The sequence below is a fragment of the Coturnix japonica genome, chromosome 3, assembly GCF_054131305.1.
Source record: "Coturnix japonica strain WE chromosome 3, WE-NBRP24, whole genome shotgun sequence".
NCBI classification, from domain to species: Eukaryota; Metazoa; Chordata; class Aves; order Galliformes; family Phasianidae; genus Coturnix; species Coturnix japonica.
The window spans coordinates 29,619,842-29,636,024 of NC_140665.1; the positions used below are offsets into that span (position 1 = coordinate 29,619,842).

The window sequence follows — 16,183 nt, forward strand, 5'->3', positions numbered from 1 at the left end:
ATGGCATTGTGTTCAATGTAGATGTACAATGAAAACAATTACATTTCCATCCACAGCCACAGACAAACATTTCACATCGATATTTAGAACACTAATAAACGCCCACGTGTTTAGGACCCATTTTCCCATTTGTGAACTACAGACCAAGCTAAGGTTAGTTATTCATCCCATTTTATGGCATCCTCTCATTTGAATGCTCTGAATTTTTACTACATCACTGGAAGCGAACTACTGATTAAATAAAGAGCAGTTTGCTCTGTTATCCTGCCAGCTGGTGAAAATATCTGAATGTAAAACTGTATTATTCATTCCAACACAGAACTCATTTCAAAGTTGATATCAACTGTTGCACTGTTGAATGTGTATATGCTTTATAGAAGAAGAGAACTAAGCAATTACATCTGAAATGCAATTAGGAGAAGTCAGCACACACAACTCTATCATCTGCTGACTAAGCAATCATCCCACTAAGATACAGCATTTCTGCTTTGAATTCAGTGCTACAAGCTCGCAAACACTGTTTGATCATATTATATAAGTATGGTTGGCAACATAATGTTTTCAAAAGCTCAGTGGGATTTGATACAGAGTCATTTAAATACTTTGAAATCACTTCCTATGTTTGTACTTTCAGGGAAGGACACTCCATTACAGGAACTATGCTTGCCCTGTTACATGAATGATAAAGAGTTCTTTTTGGTTTTAACCCAATCGTGTCGCTCCCAGGGCTTCTAACAGGCCCCGCCAGTGAACAAACCACAACTCCACTTTCACAAAGAAATATATTCCATCCAATGTTACCGGATGATAATTCAGATGGTTTGAATTCATTCCCAAGGCTTTTCAATATTTGAAAGCCTACAAAAAGTCTAAACAAAACTGTCAGTGAGTGAAATCTAGGAAGCTGGGACTATAAATACTCCCTAGCTTGAAAACATCTATTGACACATGATCTTTGTTTCTAAAAGAATAAAAAATAAAAATAAACCAGCAAGAAAAAAAACAATTTATGCTGTAAGGTACAGAACATTGTTTTTGCTGCTTTTCTCACAAATCTCTTTCAGCCTCCTGCACTTCAGTATCACCCTCACTCCTCTTGATGGCACGTGAGTGATAAGGTCCAAGTCCTTTCTGACTGACTGCACCCAAAAAGCTGGAGTTCGCCTGTACCTCCCTGCTGCCACAAAGAGCTGTTCCACAGTTCCCCAGTGTTTGGTTCCAGTGAATATCACTTGGGTCACACAGCACACAAGTAACCTTTGCCCAGCACTCTATCCCAGTCCCCACTCCAAATTTCCTCCTGCAAGCAGCAAGTGGCACAACCAGCGGTGAGCATTCAGCATTTTCCATACACACCTTTCAGTCATAAATCTCTAAGTCTGCTATAAGATAACAAGATAACAAGGCACTTGGGTTTCAATCTTCTGCTCATTCTCCCCAACAATATAAGCAGGCTCTTGTGGTTGAACTTGCTTGTAACCCCTCCAAGCACCAGCTATTTCCTGGTTCACACCAAGTCACATTTCTTTTCTTTTACCCAATTACTTTGGGGAAAAAATTCCATTGGGGATTTAAACTAATTCTAGCACTGAACATCCTGAATTAACAGGTGACAACACTGCATAATGACAATATTTATGGGGCATTTTGCATCTGTAAGATACAAATTAACATTTTCATCCAATTGCTGTTTCAAATGTCTTACTTCAAAACGTATTTATCTTACACTTCATTTTGCGGCTGCTCTTTAAGGCAGGGTGTAGATTGCTAGCACTAACAAATGACAGAACAGGTAAAGCCCAGAGAAATCAGTGGAAGCTTTTAAAAGAATCCCATTGATTTTATAACTCAGCAGTGCAGAAGTATGAGAAAGCATTACAAGAAAATCTGACAAAACAAAACCTGCTCATCTCTACTCCAATCATCTAACCACTGATAATTGCAACTAGGTAACCAAGGTGCATACTACAACACAGGGAGATCAGATAAGCATTTAGCTTTATAACAAACATGCTACCAACAGCAATAAGTCCTGCATGGATACCTTAAGCATTGCCCTCAATATGCTACCAGCTCCCTCATATCCAAACGCTGTCATAATACAATTACATATATGCAGTGAGATATTTTTTTAAGCCATATGTGGAGAAGTTTGCAGCATCTATATAATTAATGAGAGATGAAATTTTGTGCCTAGCCACTTGACTCTTTCCTTATAAATTTAAAACTAAAGCCTTTATGCAAGCACAGCAGATGTAGAAAAAATGGCTGGAGGACAGAGAGAACAAGGTCATCCTAAAATATTAAGTTTTTATTCTCTGAAACAAAACAAAACAAAAAAGAACAACCCTACTATTCCTTCCCTGCTGGTGAGCACTTAAGAGAAATGGCAATGAGGAAACTAAATGAATAATCAAAATGTGAACGTGCTTCACTCTCCCCTCTTCTCACTTCCTTCAAAGTTTTATCTCAGCCTCAATGAATTCCCTAAGGTAAACATTCCCAGCAGCCTCTCTCACGTTGTGCCTTGAAAGCCCTCTGTAAGGAGCTCTCATCCCACTGCAGCTGCACTGGAAGCCCCCTAAGTGAGGCTGTGACTGCTGCAGCACAGTGTGGGCCTGCTCAACACTTTGCCCCACTAACTCCGTGTTGGCTACAGAGCATAAATTGGCACCACACGGCAGCACGCTAGCCATGAGAAATGAACTGCTGCACACATATGCTGATGGATGACAGGGCCGGGAACAGCACTTTCCAGAAAGGGTGCCAGATGTAAAGTTCGAATGAGACCCCCCTATTCAGTGCGTTGAGCCTCGCTCATATCTCACACAGCACACTTCCCACTTCTCAGGCAATTGCATTTCAATTACCAGCATAGAACGAATTCAGCGCACGCGTTCCGCTCTAAAGTTCAGGGGTTTTAAACACCTAGTGAAAAAACAATCCTTCATCCTGTGACAGGAGAAGGAAACCTTTACGCAGATTGGTATTTTGGCTTTTCCATCTTCAGTGATCCAGATTAATGCAAACACAAACTGTAATCTTCACAGTTGTCATTTTCACAAGGTAGCTTTTACTTTCTAAGCGTTTAAAGCAGACAGCATATATTTATTTACATGAACAAAAATGAGAGTAGTGCAGCGCTCAGACACCATCATGTTATCCTCATCATTTTCCTGTTTTGAAATTACATGGAGAAAACGTGGGAAAGCGCTCCAACTTCCTAGTATTTTCCTTTGCTAATTGGTACCGAAGGGAAAAATCACAATCAGCACACTTACTGCATTTACTGCATCTAATTCAGGCTGTGGGAAATCAGAGCCAAGTTAAATATTTCATTCACACGCATGCAGAGAGCAAACAGCAAAGGCCCTTTCGCTCGATCAGCTATTCATGCACTTCTGGAGGTAATCTCGGGCAAAGGCACGGTAACCAAGCACTGAGCGGTCATTAACAGCGGGTAATAAAAAAGAACCCCATACCATTACCTCATTCTGAACACTCATCCAAGCTTTGCGTAACTTGGTCAGTACACAAGGAGAAGACACAAGTTTTAATCACCTAACCACTGTGACTCTGCTATACACTGCAAGCCTACTGGGTCACAGAACGGCCCAGGCTGGAAGGGACCTCAAGGATCACAAAGGTCCACCCCCCTTCCCCTCCCATCCTTTGCCACAGGCAGGGTTACCAACCTCCATATCTAATACTGGACCAGGCTGCCCAGGGCCCCATCCAACTTGGTCATTAAACACCTCCGGTGACAGGGCATCCACAACCTCTCTGGGCAGTCTGCTCCAGCACTTCACCACCCTCACAGTAAAGAACTTCCTCCTGATATCCAACCTAAATCTTCCCTCCTTCAACTTAAAACCATTTCCCCTTGTCCTGCTGTTATTTATCCTTTCAAAGAAATAATTACTGCTTCTTCAACTATGCCAACGTTGAATTCTAAATAGGAGCAGAAGTTAAAAGGCATTTTAAAAATTTAAGCAAGCAAGGAGAGTATCGACCCATAACTCTTCAGTCATCTCATATCTCTGAGAAAGATCAAATCAAAAAAGAAAAACTGTCTCCAAGATCGTGCTTGACTTAATTACAGCTTTTAATCATATCTCCTTGCACCTTCTTCAGCTGCATTCTTTATTCTCAGAGGGCCCTTCCTGTAAAGAGACCACACAATCCTCCCACTTTCACCACAGCAGTCTGAGGAACTATAGATATCTTTGGCCTGTATCAACTAGGAAACTAATGAAAAGCAGACACACTCTCTATGGCCTTCATGGACATGACTTTCTTTCCTCATCTTCCCATTACTTGTACTTGATGCACTGCCCCTTTCAACATCAGACTGGCAAATAAACAGTTTGGATCTTCCAGCTATTAAAGTACCAATTTTCCTTTACACAATGTAAGGAGATGTTTTCTCTCCATTACAGGAATGGAAAAGGCTACATAAGAATCCATAGAAAACATTTACATTTGATTAATTCAACCAGAATCTAAGTGAATGAAACAAGTCTGTGGTTCAATACGTACCACCTAAAAATATTTACCAACTAATATATTTTGTGATAAAGATTATACCATATTCAGCACTTGCTACGTGACTTTAGCAAAAACAACAGTTTCTGAACCATACCTACAACTAAACAACAGAAAACCAACACACAAACATTAATTGGGGTCATTTGTCCAGATAGATGGTAGAAGACAGACATCTTTGGATTCCTACTAGCCATGAGGAGATAGGCATAGACACAGAACTGATTTTGGAGACAGAGGTAATACCTTGATATATACTTAGAAAAAGCAAAGTTTCCCTGTACACTGAAGGAAAGCCTGTGTATCCAAAAACTGACCTACTTTTTCCAAGCTAGGTATTCAGTTGATCCAATCAAAACGCACAATCTGCCTTCAGAGTTATCCTGCACAGATGATGAGGGACAAGAAAGTTAAGCAGGAGAAGGGAAGGCACTGTTCACTAATCAGACAACAATAAAACCCAAGAGAAAGACCATCTACACCATTCCCCCTACCTTCTTCTCCATCTGCCCTCACAGCCACCCAGAGAACACAAGATTTTAGCGCAACCCTGTCTGCATCACCATCTCAGAGAAAACTTAGCAACTCAAATGTGCATAGAGCATAAATTCAGTATGGTAGTTACACACTGAGTAGCCCTCAAACAACCCCCAAAGCTTCACATGTTTATGCTACTCAAATCAGGAAAAATATTATTAGAATAGGTAGTCAAAGCTGTGCTCAAACAAAAGGAACTTATTCTAGAGCTATTTCCATCCTCAAAACAGATAGATGCACCTGAGCAGCATTCTGTGTTTCAGTTGCACTCCTATATTAAAGTATGCAACAAACACTAACAAAAGCCAGAAACTCATCACCAACTCGGATAATGGAAATAATGACAGAAATAATGTGGATAAGAGATCAACTAAATCACTGTTTGTCTCAAAGGCATCTAGAACTTGGCAATATGCTGGCAAACTGATCTGAGGGGACACACCAACAAAATACAGTTACAGCAACCTCTGCTATGCAGTCTGAAAGGTGTAGACTTACAATTCTTACAGCCTTGGACTAATGCTATTTATTTGAGTTTCCACTTACAGCAGTTTGAAAAGCAACCTGTATTTCAGTTATCTGCATTTTGGATGCATGTCAGAGGACATGTCAGAGCTCAGGCAACTGAATTCTGATCTGTAATACTAAAGCCCTTGTTACACCAGTTAATTTGCCCTACAGTTCTATATACTATTCTATACATTGGGTTTCTACCACTTGAATCTGCATTACAAGCCACTTGAGCAGGACAGGAAGTGTTAATTATTCACCAGAAAGATTTCTGGTCTTGCTTGAATTAGTCACAGGAGAACATTAATAATAAAAGGAAATACTGCATCGCAGAATAATGGATAATAATGGGCTCCTATCTTCATCAAGAGAGTGCTACAAAACCACCTGAGACTTCCAGATGTGTAATGCAGGCGGTTCTCGCTCTGCTAATTGCATAGCAACACTTATGATTGAAAGAAACTTCCCCCACCCACCACAAGCACTTCCTTCAACATGAATAACCTTGGAAACAACATGTTAATAGGTCAACACTGTTTTACGGCAAGTTCTGATTTAAAACAAACATCCCTCTATGAATAGAAGAGCTTGGAAACCTGCAAATACTCCTTGCTGTCAGGTCTGGCATTCAAGAATCTTAAACCACTGTGGAATAAAATAAAGAGTGATACGGTTCATTGATGGAAGACATCCAGGTGAGAAAGCATGGTCCAAATGACACAGTCACATATGCACACAGAGCTAATAATGCATCTTTTCCAAACTTGAATGCAAAGAAGAGAACATGTACAGTAATTTAAAATATATATATATATATATTATATATATATAGGTTAAAACAGCAATACGTCCAGTGCCCAAAATAATACCAACTACCCTGTTACATTAGAAAACTACAGGCAAAAGAAGAGGGAATGTAGCAATATTCCACACTCTCATTTATAGTACCTAATCTAGAGAAGAAATATACTCTAAAATACATACACTACAAGTCTCACAAATTCTCCATGCACTTGACAACACTAGGAGTTAGGAGCAGAATCAGTCATTTCCTTAAATCAAATGAGGAATCAATTTGCTCCATCTTCAGTTAATTATTATTTGCAAGGCAACTTTAATTTCAATTAGTTTGCAATGAAGTATTAATCACAAAGACCCAGTGCCAAGAAGAGATATCTGAAGTGTTCAGATACTATTGTTAATTGCTTTCTTTTGAAAGCTCAGAAATGAATTAACGCCTAAGTTAGTCAGGTAACTTATGGGTATATGTGGATTATTTCTGAAAGCACTTTATCAATTATAGCACAATTAATGGCTCATTTCATGGCTGTATTTTCAACTTTTTAACATTTTGAGCATTTTTAAGAAATGAAATCACACTACTTGCCACAACAACGTTGCTATTAAAAACTGAATTGGGCTTACACACTTATAAAATTAAAACTAGAGAGAACCTTAATAAGTGAATCACACAAGTTTTACTCCTTCAAAGATGCATGCAGTCAAAAGCTGATTCTAAAAATAGAAATTATTGGATTTCTAATTTATTAATATGTCAGTGATTCAAGAGAATACTAGAATAAGCAAGCATTTGACAACACCTAGACAATTTCAGAAGTCACTAATATCTACTAGTTTACTAGGAGAATTAAGGAAAAAGATAACACTGGGATATGAAACAACAGGCAAGTATTACTGCATCGTTATCTGCTCTTGTACATGTTATCAGCAATACCTGACCTAAGAGTCACCTTTCTCCAGCTAAAAATGCATTTTATAGAGCAGCACTGGATATTAGTAAAGAAAAATTTTGTAGACACATAAATGAGTTACCAAGAACCCAGACTAGTACTGATAGCACCTTTGACCAAAAGCAATCTAACCGACAGCTGGAAGGCCAACAGTTTCCAGTATGGAAGGATCCTTTCTAAAAAGCAGCATTTACCTACCTAATATAAGCAACTTCCTCTGAGACATCTCCAGCAACATATAATTAGAGATCAACACGCTGCTGTTCTGGTGACAGGGCTGATCTCAGCCAAAGAAAGTCCATGATGACATGGCTTTGGATTCTGCTTTTCAAAGGAGTTAGGGGGCAAAAAAAACTCAAAAAATCATTATCAAGACTGCTTCTAGTCTGGTATTTTGTTCCTTCTTCTCCCTATCTCTAAAGTGCTTGGAAATTAAATAGAACTTCCACATTCAAACAAACATAAGTTAAATATGTACATTACAAAACTAGGCCCTCAAATTAAACAACTCACCCAGTACCACGTAATACACACTGAAGATAGGAACTAAAGATAGTCATCATCACACAACCTCCTTTTCTCACAGTTTGTCTGACTGCTCATTAAAATTTTAGGAGAAGCAGTTTTTATCTCCTGCCAAATTTTTTCATTACTTAGTTACTCCCTAAACTGCACCAAATAAACACTGTAAATCAAACATGAGCCAAATGACACAGTGGCAGTAGAAGTCATTTTAAAAACAAATCTCCCTAAAGCACAAGTAAAAATGTTATGTCATTAAGAAACTGAAATTCACCTTCCTCACATTGACCGATGATGTTAAAGTTCACAGCATCTGTACGATGGGCAGACAGCAGCAGGAAGCAAACAGGACACCTTCTACCCTGGCATAAGGCATATAGCAGAGCAGTCCCTGCTGCACATCACTGCAAGACCCCGGAGAGCACATCAGATGGAAAAACCTCATCAATTATTTCCTATCACAAATTCCCTGTACAGGTATTACCACAATTGCTACAGTGCTACTGCTCGGATGTTATCAGAAGAGAAACTGAAGTGCAGTTGTCTGATATGATTTTAATATTCCATGAATTGTAGACCCAGGATATTTTCCTGAGTGCAGGTAAAGAAAAAAAGTATATACCCATTTTATACCCATTTTAAACCTAAGTTCCTTCACAAATCTGGCATCTAAAAAAGTAAATTCACACTGCAAATATGCCTGATTTTTAATTCTAGAAACAAAGAAGGGACTCCATGCTAGAGAGCTCTGCCAACCCTGAACAGACAGGAACCACTTCAGATATAAAGTGCCATTGGAGCAAAAGGGGAGGAAGAACAGATTGGTCTGACTGACCTGCTAAACTGAGCATCCATCTCTGAAAACCAAATAAGTGTTTCACAGTAGTCAAGACCAAATACTGTCCAAAACCAAGACTTAAAGATCCCAAGCCTGCCACTAAAGGTTGTGTATTTGAGGAGACACTGAAGAACACTGTGACATATTAAACTTCAAAGAATATAAGCACTGTTTCACTGTGAGAAACCATCGCTTTGATATTGTCCACAAACTGCCTCTAAAGTCTATGCTTATGCATGAATTCCTATATTAAAACATTTTAAAATCCACTAATAATTGGCATAGTACTTAAATGAAAATATGTAAATCAAAACCAAACATCTCCTATGAATATATCCATCATGGAGTTAATGCTTTGCTGCACTGTGATTGCAACATCCTAAAGGAAGTACTGAGTTACAATGCTTCCATTGCCTTGAGACTTCATGTTACACATCAGGCTCACAGAGCAACAACATTAATGTTTCTGTGGAAGCCTGATGATGAAATGGTTGAAACGCAATTAAAAACAGCAATAGTTCCTTTGAACCGATACCTGTGTTATACCCTTTTAACAGACCAGACTTAGAAACTGAGGAGGACCCAAAGGATTTTGTCAGTAAAACATAGCAATACACAAAACGCAATGCAGCACAACAGTTGAATATTTCAAGAGTCTGAGAGCTATTCTGGAGCACTACCTGGAATCATCATTAACAGTGACCAAACTGCAATGCCTTCACTAATCACAGTTTACGAAAGAAATGCAGGAGGTACCGACAGGCAGGAAGACTGAAGGAAACCTGGGCGGTGACCCACACACATCACGTTTTACTCAACTCCTGCAAGCTTCAGAAAGCAGCACACAACATCCACTCTGTTCTTCTTAGCTCCACCGGTAGGAGCAGCTATGAAACCGAATTTCATTCTGACCAGTATGAAACTTACAGTTAGATTAAAAGGTGCTGGGTACAGCTGCCTGTAATTAGCGCCGCATCTGTCTATAATTAGAAAGTATTTCTTCAATATTTTTATATAAAGATTTTGAATAAATTCATGGGTTTAAGCAAGTGTTTGTTTTCCCAAATTCTGGCTTCCCTGAAGAAGTAAACAGACAGTTTTAATCAAGCGGGCCTATTTTTGGATCTTCTTAAACAAAACACCCTCACACACCAGCTGCTTGAATTTATTCACTCCTTAAAATTATCACACTGCAAGATTAAAGGAAACAAAACCAATTACTTTTTTCATAAGCAGCATGGCTAAATTATGGAACCACTTGTTGCAGGATGTTGTGAGGGTCAAGTGTGCATATGGATTCAATAAATCATTACACAAATCCATAAAAAAGAAATAATTAATTCTGCTAAGCCATAAATCTATAAAGCAAAGGACAACTTTATGTCAGATTGCCAGGAGCAAAAGAGCTGTATGGAGATAAGCAGTGCTGCATGCTTGCTCCATTCCTACCCTTACTCCCTTAGCATTGCTTATCACGCAAATCAAAGACAGGGCTGAATGCATCCCTGGTATGATCCAGAACAGCTGGTTTTTATTAAATAACAACATCTCCTTTCTGTCTTGCCTGTTCTATTAAGTACCACAAAAGAAAGCATTGTTTTTACATTCCTAGAAAAGAGTTTATTACTGTTAAAACATTAAATCCAATTCATCTGCTTTTACTTCAAGTGCCAATAACCCCTATTCCTAAAGGTCAGCTTCTGCAACAAATAGAAAGCTTAGCCCTGATCCCAAATGCAAGACCTTCCTTGCAACTGTGCAACCTTCCTCTCTCACTGTATGGAAAAGTTCAGAAACAAAAGAAGTCCACTTTGTGACAGTAGTTGGGAAGCTTGTATTGCTGCTTGTATTATGACTGAGGGAATCCCCAAGAACCTCCCAGTTTATGTTTCTTTATTCTGCACCTTCTTATTCAAGCAGTGAACACAACAAAGCCCAATTTCTCTCTCCCTCCTTCCTCAGATGGAAGCTACTACATGTCTCACAATTCTCAATATCTTCCAGAACTTAAATCCAAGAATTTCAATGACTCTCCAATTCTCTTATAATCCTCCATAGCATTTCCTAGGGAAATGTAATTCTACGACGGTTAGTTTTACTGTATTACAGCAAATTTCAAAGTAACAAAAGCAATTAAGTTTTTATATTTGAAAATGTTTTATGCCTTGTACAATGCTGGAAGAATTATCCTTCTTAAAACAGAAGCATCATTACCTTATTGATTTCAATCAAAGTAGAATTTGTAGGGGGAAAAAACCTGACATTTGTTGCCATCCACACAGAAGCCCTGGCCCTCCCTCACACAGCACTACCCCAAGGCATCTTATTTCTGCCTCATCACATACTGCTTGCTCAAGGACCTCAGTGAACACTGAGGTCTAATCCACAAAAACCTATTTGGTAGAAAATATATTGTCTTGCATAAACTGATATTTCACTGCTTCTTCTAGTACCTGCTGCAAAGCTAATGTAAGTGAAACCCTGGCTAAGTAAGTGCATGATCCAAGCAAAGCGACAAACTAATTCTCAGAGGGAAAGGTATTTCATGTATTTCTACAGTGTACTCAAGCCTCCTTGGAGATGTTACTTAGGAACATCTAAGTACTGTTTCAACAGCAAAATTTATGAAGGTATTATTCATTCAGGACAATGTACACAGCCTATGAGAATATAAAGTGTTTATGACACAGGCAGGCACTGACAGTACATATGGAACAGAGTCGCACAGAATCACAGACTGACCCGGGTTGGAAGAGACCTCAAGGATCATGTAGTTCCAACCCCCCTGCCTGGCAGGGCCACCAAACATACACATTTACTAGATCAGGTTGCCCAGGGCCCCGTCCAACCTGGCCTTGAACACCTCCAAGGACGGGGCATCCACAACCTCCCTGGGCAGCCTGTTCCAGGGCCTAACCACTCTCCTAGTGAAGAACTTCCCCCTAACATCCAACCTAAATCTTACCTCTTTTAACTTAAAACCATTTCCCAACCAGCTGCAATCACCAAGAAGAAGAAGACAACCCAAAGAAGAGGTTTGCTAATGGCACAAAGAAGTTAGTCACTATTTGTTTACAAGCTGAATGCAAGCTTTGGTGATATACAGTCACAAACTAATCACACTTGCATTAAATGATTCACCATTTGATCGAGTGTATAATTTTAGTAAACAAAACTGAGGGAAGAGTTAGATTGGCACGGCAGGAACCTGGTGATACAAGTAACTGGAAAATCCAGACTCAGAAATAAACTCAGGATTAGGCCAGTACTCAGTGCTTGGGGCACCATGTCTCACCATGTTTGTGATGTATGCAGTGTCAGAGAAAGGCAGAACAAATGGCATCACCCTGCAAAACCCTGCTGGCATGTTCTCAAACAATCCTGCCATCAGTTTTAGCTGACTACAGTACCTTAGAGTTGCCAGAAATAAGATGAGATGAAACTAATCATACTGTGTTTTCAATCAACTTCCTGCTGGCTGCCACCATTTCAGGAGTGGAATTCATTCGTTTTTATGTCTATTAACATATTTCCTTTTTTTGTTGTTGTTGTTTTTTTGTTCTAAGTCACTGAATGCAATGCTCTGCTTTCAGTCTGGACTATTAAGGAGAAAAACAAAACCCAACAAAGAAACCACCAAACAGCATTCACTACCACTGCACAAGTTACCCTTCTCTGACTTACCCCTCCACAGCCTACCAGCCAAGGAATAATTTACCTTCCAACTCTCACCTATGCATATAACATGTAATAGTAAAACCTCAGCCCTTTCATGAGCTGTACACAAGTGAAACCTTTGTGGAGTGCTCCAAAAGCCAACGGGGAACTGCCAAGATGAAGTTCATTAAAGGATTATGCTTCATCTCTAATAAGCAAAGTGGCTTAACTGGAATACATGCATATAGCAATATTTTCATGTATTTATTAACTTAGAGCTGAAGATTATATATATGCCATAAAGTAAAATGAGTTTCTGAAATCCACTCATCTAAGGAAAAAAAATAAAATTACACGGTCTGTTAATCAGGAAAGAAAGAACTTTTCTAGATCACAAGAATGACGAGCACAGCATAAACTCTAAATGAAGTAACCTAAAATAACAACTCGCATTCTGCGCCCTTTCCAACCTTTGTACACTAAAACTATTCCAATAAAAACTGAGATAGCTGCAAGCGACTGAAGCTTAAAACACAAAAATAAAAAGAGAGGGGATGGGGCGAGGAGTAAAATATTTCCACACGGTAAGTTCTGTGAATTTCTTATTAATAAATCAATATCTGTGAAAGAAGTTTTTGTAAAATATAGAGATCCAGTGCTCCATTTGAACTTGACTAGAGCAAAAAAGGCAGGCTGGACATTCTGGAGAGAAAGGGAAGTCTGCAGAAGTTTAAAGATGGCTTCTATGATCTCCCACAAAAGGTAAGAAAACGTTAGTTGTTGACCTTAAGGAGATGTTACAGAAGTTCTGAAGAGTTTCACTCGAGTCCCTTCTTTCAGTTGTTCATTTTTCAGTCTCTCAGATCTTGAGACATCAAGAGTTTAGTAGTTTTCCAGTCACTAGAGATTCCTGCAACTGACAGGGTCTGAATTTCTAATATAAACCTCAGCATTTTAAAAGAAGAATCCCTCCAACTTTAATGCAATAGTATCTACAGTCCTCTCTTGTAAACTCTTTGAACTCCGGAACTATAGCAGGGTGCATTTCAGGAGCTACACTAGGACTATGAACCAGTAGGTAAATTTCAGCCCACAGATTCACAGCTCGCTTCAATTTTAATGTTTCCCTCAGTACCTTCCAGAATGCTTTCTATTATTGTGGATTACTGCGCAAAATATTCACCTCACTGCAAATGGGGCCTCTAAGCTTTAGAGGGGGGAAAAAAAGCCAAAACAAACAAAAAACAATAACAAATCCCAACATTATCTTTTAGAGTTGGCCAAGTCCTACTGAGCATAACCAAGGCCCTTCTGTTTGTTACTGTGATAAAGAAACCTTCTGATGCTTATGTGGTTCAAGGAACTCAAGAGCAGGCATTCAACAGCTCCTAATCACTGCACTGATACATAAAGGAAAACTATTCCTCTACGTAACTTCATTTAGAAATTTCATACAAATTACTATACCCAACCTGCAGATAAAGGGCAAATACAGCCTCTAAACTGTGAAAGCAAAACAGAAGTCAATGAGAAAACTCTATCTTCTGTATGATACACTGCTGGCATAACTCTGACAGCGAGGGTGGAATTCCAGCTTCACATGCACACCAATCTTTTTTCTAGCACTCTTTGTTTTCTTCAGAAAGCTGCTATAAAAGCGTGACTTCATGAAAACTCAATGCCAGAGCAGCTTCACTACAAGGACATGTCCAAGCACATTTACCCGCAGATCTCTTCAAGCAGTGGCAGGACCCAACTAAGTCATGACAAGGCAACACTTCAGTTTCTTCAGGATAGAGAAGCACAATAAGGCTGTGCAAGCTGACGGGGCACTTTTTTATTTTGACTGTTGTTTGTGCAAGGAAATGTATGTTTTATGAAAGAAGTGGAGTCTTTAAAGGCAGAGGGTTTTCTGGAAAGCCTCCTGTCACCATGAAGCAGCTCCTCTAACACAAGGCACCAGCCTTTCTTCTCATGAGCACAACATGCTGAACCAGTCAAAAAGTTCAGCCCAGAGAAAAAGTTCTCTTTCCGTGCTTTGTGACTTTCATGGCAGCATCACGTTCCACAGGCAGTACATTGCCTTACAGATAACAGCAATTTGTTTGCCACTGGATTGTGGGAAGCAACAGGACCAAAGATGGGAGCCAAACAAAACAAGAATTAGCAAAATAACTCGCTGTATGCTGTTACTATATTTTGCCTAATCACTCCCAACAGTGCCACCGCACATATTGCAGTTCAGGTTTCCACCATAACTCAAAAATGGGTTTTCATTTAAAACCCTGCCACTCAATAAAACACCCCAATGTTCAGGCACATCAATCACAGTTATTGCATCTCCTTCCTCTCAGCCTCCGCTCCCCCAGGGCACTATAAGCTGTGTGACACCAATATCTCAAGAAGGTACCATCTCAGACAATGTAGAGCTCAGGTGAGCCCTCAGAAACCTATTGAGTCACACGTTCTTGGAACACCTCATCAATACGAAGGTTGGGAACTGATATATATATATATATATTGCAATATACGTTGCAGGCATTCTGCGATCACGTGTGTCTGCCAGCACACCATCTGCCATGATACATCTGATTTTTGAAAGCAGGAAATCCAGTCAGCAGACACAACCCTGGATGACAGGAGTTCAACAGGGGACAGGCCGATATCCCCCCCACACACCATCACCATCTTTTAGCTAACGGAGATGACCCTTACTCCCTATCTCCAGAAGAAGCTCAGCCAAACGCAAGGACTTCATCCAGCGCGTTCCTCCCCCCCTCCCCATCCCGCAAGGTGACAAAAGCATCGTTTTCTCGCCGGTCGCTCCCTGACCCTCACGGATCCGCCCTCCCGAGGCACAGCGGGGTGTCCCGCCGCTCCCACCCCGGTCCCCCCGCGCCACTCCCCCGCGGAGCCGCAGGCCCGGAGCGCGGCGCTCGGCCCCGGCAACCGCCTCGGAAGAGCCCCGCGTGCGGGGTGGCGGCCGGGCCTGCCCTGCTGAGCCGGAGGGAGGCCCAGGCCGTGCGGCCCCCCACACCCAGCTCCCCGAGTGCGAACAACGCAACCCCAGCGCCACAGCCGCCGCCGCCGCCTGCCCCGCTCGGTTGCAGGTACGAGGCCACCGTTCTCCCCCCAAGGGCAGCGCGAGGCCCGGGCCCTGCCCCCGCCGCCTCGCCCCCCGCAGCCCGGCCCCCTCCCTTCCTCCCTCGGGCCCCTCTTACCCCCAGAAGCCGCAGGGGCAGCGCGGCGGCAGGCTGGGCGCCTTGCTGCGCTCGCTGCCGGCGTCTCCCATAGCGGGGCCGGGGCCGGGACGCGGGGCGGCGGCAGCGGCGGGCGGGGGCGCGGGCGAGCGGGGGGGGGCGCGGGGCTTCGAGCCGGGATTCCAGGCCGGTCAGCTGGAGCCGGACGCGACCACCGGGGAGGAGGCGGAGGGGAGGCCGCGGCAGGGATGACGGCCGCGCCCTACCGGCCGGGCCCGCTCCGAGGCGGCGCTGTCCTTGGCGGCCCCTCCCGGCCGCCGGTTCCCGGGACGATCCCGCCGAGGCGTCGAATCGCGCCCGCCCTGCCGCGCCGCTCAGCCTGTGACTCAACAATGCGCCCCCCGCTGCGCCGGCAACTCGGCTCCCCCCGTCATGAGCGGGATGGTTTCACCCAGCCGCCAGATCAGCTGGGAGTGGCCTGTACCATTGTCCAGCCTCGGGGGGACGTAGGATTGAGAAGGGGCTGGAACTGGGACAGAAACAAGTTTAGAAGGCACCTACAGACTCGGGACGGTATCAAGTAACCATGCAGAGGGGCAGCAAGATGTCCGGGGCCTGGCAGA

The 16,183-nt window shown here is 41.9% G+C and overlaps 1 protein-coding gene across 1 annotated transcript in view; it reads right to left on the reverse strand.

The window, feature by feature from the left end:
* Positions 1-15,660, reverse strand: part of ZFAND3 (zinc finger AN1-type containing 3) — a gene marked incomplete at its 5' end in the record, with an annotated part of 124,074 nt that extends 108,414 nt beyond the window's left edge. Inside the window, 1 exon segment of the mRNA NM_001323243.1 lies at positions 15,582-15,660. Within this exon segment, the coding sequence (NP_001310172.1) occupies positions 15,582-15,652 (71 nt within the window).
* Between the last annotated feature and the right edge of the window lie 523 nt (positions 15,661-16,183).